This window comes from Anneissia japonica, unplaced genomic scaffold (genome assembly GCF_011630105.1).
Source record: "Anneissia japonica isolate Jap-2015-1 unplaced genomic scaffold, ASM1163010v1 scaffold199_len4679917_cov187, whole genome shotgun sequence".
NCBI classification, from domain to species: domain Eukaryota; kingdom Metazoa; phylum Echinodermata; class Crinoidea; order Comatulida; family Comatulidae; genus Anneissia; species Anneissia japonica.
Window position 1 is genome coordinate 1,137,072 of NW_022686322.1, and position 15,856 is coordinate 1,152,927.

General features: G+C 33.8%; 1 protein-coding gene across 1 annotated transcript in view; it reads right to left on the bottom strand.

The window, feature by feature from the left end:
- Window positions 1-327: 327 nt before the first annotated feature.
- The window catches only part of LOC117114473 (agrin-like), a 16,424-nt gene continuing 895 nt past the window's right edge, over window positions 328-15,856 (bottom strand). Inside the window, exons 2-7 of the mRNA XM_033258145.1 lie at window positions 14,825-14,914; window positions 4,842-5,069; window positions 3,546-3,740; window positions 2,989-3,074; window positions 2,637-2,745; window positions 328-2,532 (exon numbers count right to left, since the gene is read on the bottom strand). Coding sequence (XP_033114036.1) covers window positions 1,490-2,532; window positions 2,637-2,745; window positions 2,989-3,074; window positions 3,546-3,740; window positions 4,842-5,069; window positions 14,825-14,903 — 1,740 coding nt within the window. The 5' untranslated portion in view covers window positions 14,904-14,914 and the 3' untranslated portion in view covers window positions 328-1,489. The remainder of the gene's footprint in view (window positions 2,533-2,636; window positions 2,746-2,988; window positions 3,075-3,545; window positions 3,741-4,841; window positions 5,070-14,824; window positions 14,915-15,856) is intronic.

Below are 15,856 nucleotides of genomic sequence, written 5' to 3' on the forward strand. Positions count from 1 at the left end.
TCTTCTCTATGTATAGATGGAGGATCCAGACCACCTCAACTCCACCATGGTTGGGGCTGATGTACGAAATTTTATGTTTATGGTTCTCGATCGGAAATTTCACTCTCAGACTGAAAATTTGTAATTTTCTTTCCCCAATTTTTCTTTCCAAAAAAAAAAATGGGGGGGGGGGAGACATGGCCTGTCTTCCCCTTCCTTCATTGAATTCGCCTATGCCGGTGTCTCCGTACTTAATCATCCATACCCCACTTGGAAACCTTTGTCGATCCTACAATATCGGTACTCTCAAATAAGCTGTATATAAGCATAAAATTACACAAAACAGTGTCCTCTGCAAATTTTTATTAAATCTGAAAATTCCTACTAAATTCTATACACAAGCATTGTGAATCAAGCCACGTGGATCTAAGCATATGATTTTTTTAATGATCTATGCGATGGTGTGCAAAATGGTATGCAAAATAATGATATACTGGATTTATACGTATTTCCGTTACGTTTGCAGAGGAAGGAGGGAAAATCCCCGTGACACTAGCTTACAAGGATGCCTTCGGACATAATTTGCAGTTAGACAAGAATTAGATACCTGTCTGCCTTTTATTTTTCTTTATTATTTACTTAACCAGTAACAAGGTACTTGTTCTCGCACAAGGTGGAGTATACAGTACAGTATTTGGAAAAGTTTTAGTACTGAAGAAAAATCTGCGTTATGACAGAATTTGAACACAGGACTGTTGGATTTGAAGGCAACATTTTAACCAGCTCCACTAATTTTAGATGCTGATATCTTAGTCTATACTAGAGTTTGCTTCAAATAATTAACAATAATGTGAATGCAAAAGGCAGCGTAAATAATTTAGCCAAGATATACCCTGAACCATAGTAGTACTAACGTACTGTAAATGTGAAAGATCTTTCATGTTAAATAATTATGGTTAGTCCAAAAATAAACATAAATTCTATACATTCCTAATTTCACTTTAAATTTTCCTGTTTTTATTTTTGACAAATTATACAACTGGCAAAAAGATGGCCAGTGGGGTTCTAAAGACACAGTGGTCAGTCTGAGAAAATGTATTTTATATAATTAGACAAACCTTACAGATTTATTTGGCCCGAGTCTCAACTACTGAATCATTTAATAAAACGAATTATCTTCATTAACAATACAAAATATTGTGCACTGATTAACGTGAGGAAGATTAGATCATAAAACGGCCGTATATACGGTGCATGATTATTTGTGGATTATGGACGAAATATAAAAATTGTTTATTTGTATTAGGCACGTTTTATTCCTAGCTAAAATTATACAGATAGCAAAGTGTTTAAAAAATTTAATTAACAGAATAGTTTGTTTATTTTTACTTTGTTTTCAAATTTGATAAATAATCAAAGGTAGGCCTTTGATCAAAATAACCAATATAAACAAAGTAATGGTAAATATTGGTATGTTTATACATGACTATATAGTGCTTATATCTCCATTTTATCTGCGTCTACCCACTCCACTATGTCCACCCGATGAACCCCCTATTTTTTGTGCTTTGTACTGCCCCATCACCCTTTGTCGCCGCCGGTATGTCTGATATCTATATCGCATGTTACTTCCACTTTGACCCCCATGGACTACCGGCTGTTTTTGCTGCTGCTGCTGCTGCTGTTGCTGTTGTCGTCGTCGAAGTTGTCCAGTTCGGCTTCTAGGCCTATATATCATATAAAATGAGGAGGAATCATACGCTGAAGACACTGCAGGTCCTACCCCAGTATTCGCCACCACCTCGTTACTACCACTGCTACTGCTTATTGTAACTTTAACTTTTCGGCGTGGTGGATCTGGAGGGTTTGTTAGGATATCAAATTCCACTTCAGATATATTAGGTTCTGTAGGGGGAAGAGGTTCGGGAGTAGTTGGGTCGAAAGGTTGCTCTGGTATAGAGGCTTCACCGACTGCGTCAAATGAATTCTGTTCTTGAGCTACCAAAGATGCTTCACCAACTGAATCCAATGAATCTTGTACTTGGGCTGGCAGCGGTGGTAGAGTGGCTTCACCCACTATGCCAAATATTTCCTGCTCTTTGACTGGCAGCGGCGGTAGAGTAGCTTGAACCACAGTGCCAAATACATCTTGCTCTTTGGCTGGTATAGAAGCTTCACCCACTGCATCGAATGAATCTTCTTCAGGAGATGATTCATCTCTAGGCATCATCATCTCTCCTGCATTTCCACTTACGCTGAAGGCAGCTTCCGTTGGCTCGACAGTCGTCAACGTAATAGTAGTTGGTATGGTCGTCGTAACGATAGGCAGTGTTGTAGGTTTTTGAGTCGTTGTGGTTGTTCTTTTTAATTGCGACTTCCTGGGACATTTTCCTCGGGAAAGTACACCTACTGTCTCTTTTTTCTCACAGGCTTTTTTCTTTAGAACGCATTCAGATGGATACGATCTTAAATCAGATCCACATACTTTATCATTTTTGTCTGGTCTTGGACATCTCTTGGGACACGTCTTAGGTTGAGCCTGTTGTGCTTGATCTATGAACAAAGATAAACTATAATAAATAAACATTTCAATAATTCCATGGTTGCAGTTGATGACACACAGTCTACGACCTACAAGCGGACTTACGAGCACTTACGTTTAACACATTTTCCACTATAAGCTTTGGTTATGGGAGATCCGTATTTACAGGCCGTTCTCCGTAACTTGCATTCGTTTTGATATGTCATGCCATTAACACCACATACCTGCAAAGTAAATGATGGGAATTCAAATCCAAACAAGCAACTGAATTTAACACTCTTGCACATGTTTGGAACAACGCTAGTTCTCGATGCATTACATATAGCAGAAATCAGAGGCGACATATCATCAAATTTAAACAACATGGGACTTCCGAAATACATGATACAATAATATATACCGTAATATATATTGTTATAATATATATATATATATATATGAAATATATAATATATATATGATAATACATCGTGTAGCATAGCTCTATTTTTCTTTAGTCTTGCACATGAATAAGGACTTTCAGTAACTGGCGCTTTTTTGGGTTTGGTTTTTGCTCCAATAACAAGACGACATGTAAACAAAAAACAAAAAATAGATTATAGTCGACTGTACCTTTAGTCGCCAAACGTATTTAGATTTAAAAGTCAAGTCTTATTGCTCAAAAACACGTGGCACTGATTGGCTTGAACTTGGGGTTATCAAAGTCACGAGAGTTCATTTTTTCAGACAAAAAATTTATTTCAGAAATATTTAAGATTTAGTTAGTCAGTAGCAATAAGTGGTAACTTGTGGTAGTCAGTCTCGTATCTAGGCGAGGGGACTTCCCCCTCCCCACAAAAAAACTAGCCCCAATCGCCACCCCCGCCCCATTGAAAATGTTCAAAGACCAGTAATCACCCTCATGTATATAGGTTAAAATCACCTCATATCACCATATTTTTTTAACTAGTGCCTCCTCACTTAATTATCCCCAACCCCCTCACCTTTCCGCCCCACCCCTTTCAAGCATGGACAATGAACATACCAGGTTGAATTGCCATAACGCATGGTCCATCTCGTGACTTTTCAATGACCACTCCGGTTCTGCATGCTGTTCGCCGCATCATGCATTCGTTTTCATAGGTCATCTGGTCAGTACCACATACCTCTCCAATGGTCAGTCGTCGAGGGCAGATGATGTTTAGTGATAGACATCTAAATATTCCACTCATGAATAAAGCTGTTAGAAAAAAATGTATACGAAAGTGTTTTTTTGTTTTGTTTTTGTAAATAGACTTTTCCTGAGTGTCAATCAAACCCACAACCAATCAGAGCGTGTTTGATAGCTGCAAGGGATAGGCGCATACAATAAAAATGTAAGTCATAACTCGATATATTATAAATGTATAGTATATTATTAATTATGATAGGCCTATGTGTATATGATATATATATATATATATATATATATATGATAGGCCTATATATATATGTATGTATGTATATATATATATAATGTGACGTATATATATATATATATATATATATATATATATATCATTAGTTGCTGTTGATGATTCATGATTTGTAACTAATCACTCGGCACCCCTCTGCGTCTGCTGAAAATGCAGACAAATAATTTATTATAATGAGTTGGTGAGTATGATATGCAAACATTTTTCTAGACAATTAATGTCTGTCTGAATAGATACAGACAACAAAATTTAATCTCACTATTTTTGTTGAAAGATTTAATTATTGATACATTATTCGCAAGAGTCCAGTGTATAACACCCATGTGGGATTGTTATTAAGAAAGGCCCTTGGTGCGTGCCTAGACACTGCTGTCAAAGAATAATAAAGAGACGGAACGGTTGACACAGCGTCCCTATTTCAGACAACTTATTGTTTAACAACGATGAAATGTATAATCTACAGCATTATTATCGCATACGTTACAGAGAAGGGCATATTCGTAAATTGTATTTTTTTCATTATGTTTGGATATCATTTCATGTTGCAGTAGACCTATGTAGCGTCTGTTCGATACACTGCTTTTGTATTTTTCGAAGTTGAGGCCTAACCCCGCTTTATCCCTTAGTTGCAAGGACATGTAACCGTTCGAAAAGTACAAAAGCAATGTTATTTTTCGTTTTTCGTTGCCTGCTAAATAACATTTTTACATGAATTTATGACTTTATGTTGCACATAAGCTAGGTGGAATTGTGGTCTATAGTAAAAACTGTATACAATTATTAATATACTGTTGTTTCCAGTATTTACTACAAAACCAAATCGCAGGCATGCACAGTGAACATTCATAAATCACATTAAACCTCACCTTGTACTTTTTTAACAGTTGTTATTTTCTGCTCTGTTGTTGGTTCGGGTGTTGTTGGCGTTTCATCTTCCCAATTTGCCAGTTCACACCTCCCGGCAAACTGCACATAAAGGTCTTCCTTTCCTAGCTCACATGCTAGTTTAAATAGGAGACATTTAGAAGGATACGTTTTCCCATCAGAACCGCAAACTCTTTCATAGTATCTTGGTTGGGGACAGAATCCACATGCTGTATATACAAAAATGAAAATCGAATATATTATTTTTATAACTGTTTAGATTAGACAATGGAGGTGGTGTCGTCTTTACGGAAATCAATTATTGGAGGTGCCACCCGCACCTTATCCATTTGGAAGCGGTTTGGCGCAGTGGGAACGGTTTGGTTGGCCAGCAACCTCAAGGTCGGGGTTTCAATCCCCGACCTCGAGGTCGGGGATTGCATTTCGCTTGTGTCCTTGAGCAAGACACTTTATCTGCATATCTTCTCTCCACCCACCCATTATAAATGGGTACCTGGTAGGTTGCCTGCTCCTCCGCTGATTACCAGCAGCAACAGTTAGCATGTGGACCCAATGACCAGGGAAAGGAACTGCGCTTTATAACCGCAAGGAAGAGGCGCATTATACGCATTATAAATGCCCGTACCAGTACCAGTACAAGTACAAGTCTACCAGATATATTACTGTGGGGGTGGGGGAGGATTTCTTTGATGGATTTGAAGAAGGTTGGCCATGGTTGTGAACTTATTTGTTTTCGTTTAAAGAATATTACACGAAAAGCTGCATTCATATCGGATCCAAACCGATCCGATCCGAAAATCGGTTCGGCGTGAATGCACCTAAACGCATAGGATTTTAAAAATAATGCACGCATTAATTCCAGACCAGACGGATGGATTAGTAATACATGCATGCATTTCAGACTAGACGGATAACAAGATACGAACATTAAAAAAATATACGTTTGCGTCTTAAACGTATACCAAATTGATAAAACAACAGTAATCTCAGAATATTTACGTCAACTAAAATGTCTGTCTGGTTTCTAGTACATTTTTGCAGTCTACCTCTTGGGGTAGCCTTTCCCTGGGAGCTAACTTGAATTAGTTACCTCGGATGTAGCCTTTTTAAGTGCAGACTAACTCTCGTAATGACGAACGTGAATGCATCTTCGTCCGACAGTGCTGTCACATTCGAGTAAGTACCAGTTGTCTTTGCATCTGATACGTCACCGTGCAAATCTCCCCAGACAATGAGAACTGCCAAAACTTAGTCATCGACTGATTTCACCCGTTCCCATTTGTCTCGCTTTTTTACAGTTCTGTCTCGAAAGATTTTGCTACCCATGTGTCCTTCCTTAAAGCTCTGTTCATTTGAATTTTACAATTACATTGACAATCTTAACTTTCATCAAATTATATGGTTTGTTCACTATAATTTTGTTACGTGTCTGCTGGTCTCATTAAACGCCAATAGGTCACCCCGAGGTCTTATAAAAGTATAGGCCTAGGATAAACTCTCTTTTTTCCCAGGAGAAAGAGTATATCAATCGACATAAAACATTGACTGTTAGCTTTCCATTCTTCCTTTCTATTTTTTCATTATATGTAATTTGTTATAGTTTGTTTTATATAATAAAACCACATTGTAAGCTACATCAGGAGTGATGTCATGCCTTGTATCAACTTTGTTACTTGAACGATCGTAAATTTATGCCATATCCTGTATACACAAAACCAAAACGAGAACGAAATGCTGTAGTTGGTGGCGAAAATGCCAAGTATAAAGAAAATTCTTATCCTTAGCCAACAAACTATTGACAATTAACTTTGACTTTACCATTATCGTGACCGGATGATCGGTCGAAAGACATTTGGACAATTGGCCGAACCGACATTTTACCGAAAGGACTTTTCGCCAATAAAAAATTTACACTGGCTCAATATAAGACAACGTGCTATTTTCAAGTTACTTTTGTTGACTTTCAAGTCACTTAGCTTTCATCAACCTGTTTATTTACTCTATCACCTTTCCCAATATATTCCTCTTCGTCATCTTCGTTCTTCATCTTAAAATCTTTTGACAGTTCCATCTCGTAAAGGCAAATCAAAAACTTATGGTCAACGTGCTTTTTATTTTCAAGCCCCCTTTACATGGAATTCCTTGCCGCTTTTTGTTCGCGATTCGTCTAATTTGCTTTCTTTAAAAAATCTTAAAACGTACCTAATACTGGAACGTTAACTGCTTTATTTCCTCACCTAGCGCCTTTGATGTTTTTTTAATTGGTGCTATATGTAAGTATTTGTTATTATTATTATTATTATTATTATTATTATTATTATTATTATTATTATTATTATTATTATTATTATTATTATTATTATTATTATTCACCACGGGGCCTTGTAGTTAGGGTGGGAGCCTATTGTTCTGATATTAAAGTATACCGCTATAAATATATTGGAATTTCCATCATTATGCGGATGGTATGTAATTAGAAAGAGTTACTCATTTCATTGAAGGGGGACGTAAAGGTAATTGAAAGTTGAGCATCTTATCTAAAACTAAACCCGTGGGCAGGGTATGGTGTATTTATTCAAGACCATTCTAACAACCTTGGCTGGCAATTTTTAATCAAATCCGTTGCCAATGATGAATAGACACACCTGAGTTTACTGTATTCGAAAATAACTTACCTGCATTATTACGTCATTACTTTTTATTAGGCCTACGTTACTGTTTTTTATTCATTATTACTGTATGAAATTTAATATTGGTGCTTTATTATTTTTTAAATATATGCTTAATCCTATGTGATCATGTATAACAAAATACCGTACATTCAATTTCAGAGTTGAGTATCAAACATTTCTCTCACTTAGGCCTACATTTGGTAGCCATCATTTTGAAGATGCCTAGTTTATAATCTGTCCCATTACTCTCTAATTCGTTTCAATTACTTCTTTCAACAACATATTATTTTAGATCCACTGAGGATTTTAACCACTTATAAATGGTTTCGAGTTGCCGCGGCCATTGTAGTACCGTACCTGTCTCTTATACACATCTAGATGTGTATAAGAGACAGGTATATATATATATATATATATATATATATATTGAACGTTAAAGAAGAGAAATCTGCAAGTGTGAAAAAGAAGTTGCATATATAGGCGCCTTTTCATATAAAGCGCAATTCGGCATGGTCATTGGGTCCATAAATGTTACCGTACTGCTGGTAATCAGGTACCAAGACTCCGGGTAAAGAAAACAGTTCCCGCTGCGCCAAACACACACACACACACACATATGTTTTTTATGTTTTATTATTGTAAATACGAGACTTATATAGATTGATAATTTGAAGGTTTATAGTTTCAATTCAAAGTACGTTGTCACGAAACCAGCAGTCAGATACGGTTCCAACAATGCTATTTGCCAGTTTTAAACATGGATATCATGCTAGGGAGAACATTGTCTGGAAATTCCAGGTGGAATTGAGTCAACACGGGTGCATCTTTTGGCATGTGCAGAGCATGTCTGTATATCAAATTTAAAGTTGATTTTTCAGCAGTTGTTCATTGGATATTGCATCGTTAACCCAATAAGAATCACTGTTGATAATGGTAGTTAGTCATACACTGATATATGTACTCGCCATTTTGATGACGTCAACGACTAAAACCATTGAGAAAAGTGTGTCGTTAGATTGCCATGAAAGTAAAATAAAATGTAGATATTCGCTTTCATCTATCATGTGAATAATATAATAATAATAATTATTATTATTTTTATTATTATTATTATTATTTTTATTTTTATTATTATTATTATTATTATTCATTATTATGATTTTAGTAATGGCATTATTGAAATTAATTTAGGCCTATTATCATTACTTATAATATACACTTGCTAAATTGTTCAGCCACAGCTGGACACAGTAGCACAATAAATATTGAACTCTGCCAGATATCATGATTAAAATGATGATACAAGTAGATGTTAATTTGAAGTTGGAGACGCGTTTTAATCTAATGTCGACTAATTACCGTATCTCATGATTGTGTTCGTAAACTCACTTACCATCACAGATAGGGTGATATTCGTTTATTCAATTTTTATTTCGGAATAATATTTTCATTAAATTAACTTACATCTACCAAATAGAAAATTGAAAAATTAACGACAATGACTACCCAGTTGGGCGTACAAGTCATATTGGACGCTCTTAAAGCAAGCTTAAAGTCTTTTTTAATATCTGTCTATTTTGATATCAAAATTTAATCTACTTAATCGAGAAATACACAAAGTATCCTACAAACAAACTTTCAATTTCTTATAACAACATGAACCGTGTTACATTTGTAAATCTAGGTTGCATTAACACAGATGCATATTCATTGACATTACTTCTACAATAACGTTGATCTCAAACTGTATTAGTTCCTTATACACCTGGTTTTAAGGACTAATTCTTCTGCTGCACATCGCAACCAAGGTACTTAAAAAACTCCCTAAACAAACATTAGCTCTGATCACATTATGATAGTTCAATCAGTGGGGAAGTACAAATCGAAAGAAACGCAACCCTGAATTAATATCTCTGCGAAATATCAACTAATCAATCTAGTTTAGGAAGTATATTTTTCTTGATTTCCATTATTTATTTAATATCAAATACACAACATTTTCTGTTGTTTTTAAATAATACTATTTTTAAATGGGAATTCAAAGTCACGTTGATCTCCTCTGGAACGTTGCCAGGAAACCAACTGTATTTAAGGTAGAAAATGATGATTCATTGAGGAAGTGTTTTTAATGTCTACGAATGAGCATGTTTGGAAAGTGGGAAAAGAAATAAAATAAATCAAACTTGTTTGTTAAAACCTTGTTAATAAGGTCTTGTATATTATTTGATGACGTATGTTGCGTAACCCGGATGTTCACATTTATTTAAATGTTTTTCGTCGGTAAATACGAATCAGGATAACATGCAAAAATTTCCCACTTAATTACTGTATGAACCGAACTGTCGATACCATAATAGGCCTGCTTTTAATTGAATCTACATAAAATTCTCCCATCTCCAAAACCACATCATTTCTGATTGTATAATTGTTGTCGTCTATGTATTAATTATCGTAGTATCATTAGTTCTGCATCATTTTTTAACGTGTATTTTTAATTGTTTTTCGACGTAGGCTTAAACGTTTTGGTTAAAAACTATTTTATATGTTTTGTTATTAGTATTCCTATATTATTATGCCTATTATTATTATAATTATTTTACAGTTTGTTATTGTAATTAATATTCTGAATAGGGCCTGATCAACGTGCACTATGGATATCATTTTTAGATAATGTAGTTACTTGTGGAAGTTCCACACAGAGATGTTTTGTATATTGATTTTACAAAAAAAATATATATTTTAGTGGGAATAATGAAAGAGAAAAACAAAAATATATATAAATATACACAATTTAGTTTAGTTTTCAGAACTTAAATAATCTGAGTTTGCATTTTCTCACTAAACAGAGAGCACATGGGATTGGTTATGGCTATATCGCAAACCGAAATAATTTTAAACTCATGATAAATTACAGCCCACTTTTTATCATTATCGTTAGATAGCCATTTAAAAATTCCTGAGCTTTAAATATTTCATTGGCTGTGCAGCGCATACCATATATGGATATACCCGCTCCCTAACTGGTAGAAGGTGTATATTGTACGGGCGCCTGACACATGGGCTAGCAGCTCATGACGTGTTGAGAAGCCACTTTAAGGCGAGCACTGTAAACTTCAGTGCGTGATATTATTTATTAGAATCTACATCATGATACAGAATAAGTTAACTACCGTGGAGCAGTGTTCCCAATGGGATGTCATTCTTAATACGAGTCTTTTCCCAACGGATTATGAATGTGATGCTTTTGGAGTAAATCAATTAGATCGTCTGGGTCTTTCTTGAAAAAAATAATAATGACATCAGTGTGAGCATCACCCCGAGCGTCACATCGCCATGAGTCAACGAGTTGACTGTGATGCAGACCTACTAAATTTAGGGTTACATTTGTACAACATTTAAAAAATTGATGTTTAAAAGACGCGGGGATACTTCATAAAATAAGTAGGCCTAGAAACATATCATGTGTGTATTATATACGCTAACGTTGTGCAACTGTTGAGAATGATTAAAAACTCTCTTGACCCTAAAAGAAAATGACGTCACATCATATCTATCTACGTTTATCCTCTAGGCATAATCTTATGAAATTACCGAGAATTATACTACCATCTCTCAGCCTGTATATTATAGGCCTACTGTCTTGATACTATATATAACTTAAAAAGTAAACGTACAAACTGATTTTACCCTTATTGAATTTGAAATTAAATTGATATTAGGACCTACCTATTACTACCCCATAATAACTTTCATCTAATTTATTGTTTTGGCATTTCTATATTTTTATGTTTATTTACATTAATTTTATCATTGTAGTAGGCCTATGTTATATTATTTCCATTATTAGCTTGTATTTTAATTTTTAAATATTATAATTTTTGTTTGTTATTATCGTTATTTAGAATAAATCTAAATTCCATCTTGTGGCCATTTACGGTACTGAACTCCCCTATGCTATGGAACATAATTATCAAGAAAGAAGACACTTATATTTCTGTTTATGCTTGAATCTAGGTAGGCATAGATCCCCCAATAAAATATCAAAATCGTGACCTACTTTAAGTTTATAGGGTTTTAGGTCCTTAAATCAATTTGTGATGGATTTCCTTTAAATCAATCAGATCACCGGCTTGTAGTTCTATTGACTGACGTACTGACAGCAAATATTTGTACAGTGCAGTTGATTATGGCTACTTTGGGAAAATAGATAATTTTCATAGAAGCCATTCAAAGGCGATGCAATGATAAAGTGTTACTTTCAATTTTATGTAATTTGGATTGTTTAAGCTAAAGTTTAGCCAAGTGGCGTGCAGCTATGATTGGTGTTTGAGAAGACTGCCTTCCAAACCCGGGGCTTGGGTTCAATTCTTTTATTACTAACATGATTTTTTTTTTAGGATCACAAACAAATCCACTCCCATAACCTTATAACGAAACTTAATTTATGTAGTGTTTGTCTTGTGGAATTAATTGCCATTACAAAAGCGATTAAGTTCAATATTGGCATTTCCTTATTCTTTGAAAACAAAATACATATAAAGTAGTCCTAAAAGCATATAGGACCTATTATTAATTGAAATACAACAAATTTTAATTTTTATATTGTCATTCCTGCAAAAGTGCATAAGGATACATTTTATGTTGACAACAATGACAAGATATAATAATGGATTTTTAAGGAGTATCAAATCAAACTTTTCAACTGACCAATCAAATAGGCCATGAATACGCGCTTGTCCCGCAAGTATTACGTACGATTAAGCCGTCGTTTGGTGTGACAATTAACAACATCTGATAGTGAAGTGTTGTAATGTTCACGATGATGTGTTTGTGTATGTTTCGTTTATTAATGTGTTTTTCTTTCTATCTTTTTAATACATATTTCTAGTCACCAAACCCATTCCTTCATTTTCGTTTATAATAAACACATTTGGAAGAAATTCTACGGGATGAAAACGACGATGATGATATAATAGTGAAGTGTTGTAATGTTAATGATGGTGCTATTATGTGTGTTTTTGTATATGTTTCGTTTACTAATGTGTCTTTCTTTCTACATTTTTAATATATATTTCTAGTTACCCAACCCATTCCTTCATTTTCCTTCATTATAAACACATTTGGAAGAGGATTTCTTCAACAAGCAAGTATCAGAGCTAAACACTATATCCCAGTAGAATATATAAATAAAAGTGTGAATATACGTACGGTAACAAAATAGTTGAAAACCCTTTATTTTTGCATGTTATTTTAATTCAATTAATTTCAAGATATTATACGCAGTGACCACTTTAATAACAAATAATACGTCATGTTTAATCTAAAATGTTGTTACTGGCGTAGGATATGTATGTTTTTAATTATTAACTATTTTTTAAATTATTAATTATTTGTTCCTATTTATTTACCTATACATCTTTGTTAAATTGAAAGTGGCCCAACTCTTTAACACCTTGCCCATAACATATTTATTTTTTGAATTGACGCAATAGAAATTTGTGTTATCATTGTTGTTGCGATAATTTTATTATTGTTGTTGTTAGTTTTGTAATAATCTTTATTATTAGGTTGCTATATATTTTCAAACGAATCAAGTCGGAAACAGAAACTCATAATTCACTAAATATCCATAAAAACATTATTAATTTGCTAAAACTTGATACCGTTTTCATACAATCTAATTTTCTTGTAAAGACACCTGGAAGCTCAACGATAACAAGTATAAAATCTACGGTAAGTAAGCTAAGTAGCACTTACATAGACTCTTGAGATATGAATTAATATTAAGATCATAAGGGCATAGAAAGTAAATAAGATTTAATATTATGGTTCAATGTTTTGAAGAGTGTCTATCACTTTAACGCTTAGGCCTATATTTGAATTTGTTTCCTTTTTTGAGTAAATATATGTTGAGAGCCGCAGTACCAGAGCCGTTCTTATTGGTAAACTAGAGGCGTAATGTTTTCCCATGGATACAGGGCAAAGTAAAATAATGATTAAAACAAGTCATTATAAAATATATAATTTAATTAGCTTTGGTTTAATCAGCTTTGAACAAGTCTTTGTGAACGGGTTAATATTTCCGTTATTCATATGCAGCGTGTAACCATGGAGGAATTAAACTAGCTTTTGAAGATGTAATTTGTATTGTAAACAAAATTCGAGTACCGTAATCTGATTGCGGCTTAAATTGTGAAGCAAACTGAGCACTTGTTCAGCACAACCATGCTCAAGGTAGTAGGTAGGTCCTATATTAACTATCGGGCGGCAAGAACCATAGTGGAGCGGTGGTCATGGTACTATCACCGAGAGCGTAACTTTCGATTTCAGTTTCTATGGTTGAAAGTTAACGAATCGTTTTGCCAGAGAAATGAACAGTCATGTTTTCCGTGTTTATCTTATTCCAATTCTGTAGAAGATTCAAGGGCAATCGCTGAAAAAAAATATTAGTTTCACTCTTAAGAGTAAAGAGTTAGTCAAAACATTATGCACTTAATATGTATACATAGAAAACACATTAAAATTTAACGGTTACCATAAATAATTGGTTTATTTGCAAGAGCTATCATAAATCATTAGTTTATTGGCAAGTGCTATAGCGAATGTGTTGGGATGATAACAAATAGGGACCAACTATGTTACCAGAACAGCTTATAATTTACAGAGTGTGCTGAGAACATGTGTGTTGTATAGGGTTGTGTGTGTTTCACTGGCTAATGTGCTATCTGTCCCGTCTGTCTGTCTCACAGTGTCTATCACTGAATACCTTCCCCTGGTGCATATACTTTGTCTGGGTCTATTCCCCTTATCAATGTCGTCCGTTTTTGCTTCATGATGTTGTCTTCTTAAACATTGATCATAGAAAAGTCATTAGGGAGGTCATATCTGTATAAATTATTGAAAGAAATTAACACGCTTTTGAGATAGGATATCGGAATATAGCTTGCCAGCGTGACTAGGGTATTCGCTATTGTATTCCCTGACGGGAGTGAGTCACTCCTGTGGGCGGAATCATACTCACAAGCACCGTACCTCAGGCAAATTGACATCATGTGTAAGTAATAAAACCAGTAAATGCTAAGTTAAATTTGTTTTTAATAACAGCATATACTTTAAAATGCGTAAATATATCACATTAAGTTTATTTATTTGGTTATTATTTCTAAGTGAATGTTTTATAGAGATAGTTATATCCATGGATATAAATATATATACATAGGCACTTCACTTTCTATAAATTTTGATTTCATAATGAATTAAAGATTATTAAGAGATCTACGTGTTTGTATTACCTCCTTGTCCATTTGCAGTATGTACTCCGATTGCAGCTATGAACAGATACAGTGCTATTAACCAGCTTACGTACGCCATCAGATCTCCCTCTGGAGAGAGATAAAAATCAAAACATATTCACATAGTGGATTACATCTGTATTGTGCTACTAAGAACTAATTATCATTATGCCTATTATTAGCATTATTATTATCATCATTACAATAATTGTTATTAGGCCTATTATCTTCATTTTTATTATTATTATTATTATTATTATTATTATTGTTATTGTTATTATTATTATTATTATTATTATTATTAGGCCCTATTATTATTTTTGATCTTCTTCCACTAATAATTATTGATGATTGATTATTTATTATTATTATTGTTGTTGTTATTATTATATTTATTATAGTTGTTATTATTGTTGTTAATTATTATTATTATATTATTATTATTATCATTATTGTTATTATTATTGTATCAATTTGCTTCGATCAAATCAAACTTTATTAACATCTCATGGGATAGTAGACAAATACAATTACAATACAGATAAATGTAAAAATATTAATAAAAAATGAAAAAGCTTAATCAATTCAATTATATTGTAAAAATCATTAAAGTTAAAAAAACATAACACTATCACATAATTCATCATTCTCATAATTAACTCATTTAAAAGGTTATTAGAGTCCAGTAGCGCTTGCTTTGCTTTCTCGTGAATTGCCGTGTTTGAATCGTCCAGTATTGAATCGACACACTTCATACACAATGTTAAGATCCAAACAGGTGGTTGACTTTTTTGGCAGATATATATTTTTTCACAATCAAGACAAGACAGGAAGGACATTCGCATAATAAAATAAAATGCACAAACTTCGAAAATTTGTTACTCATCGACGTATGAATGGAGTTTTTGGAGCCAATTTGTAATGGAAAGAATCAGACAAATTATTGGAGCTCCAATTCAGTGAATGTTTCTCTGGACAGAATCCAATGTGAGTGCTCTGGGCCATGAAAGTATATATTATAGGCATATATAT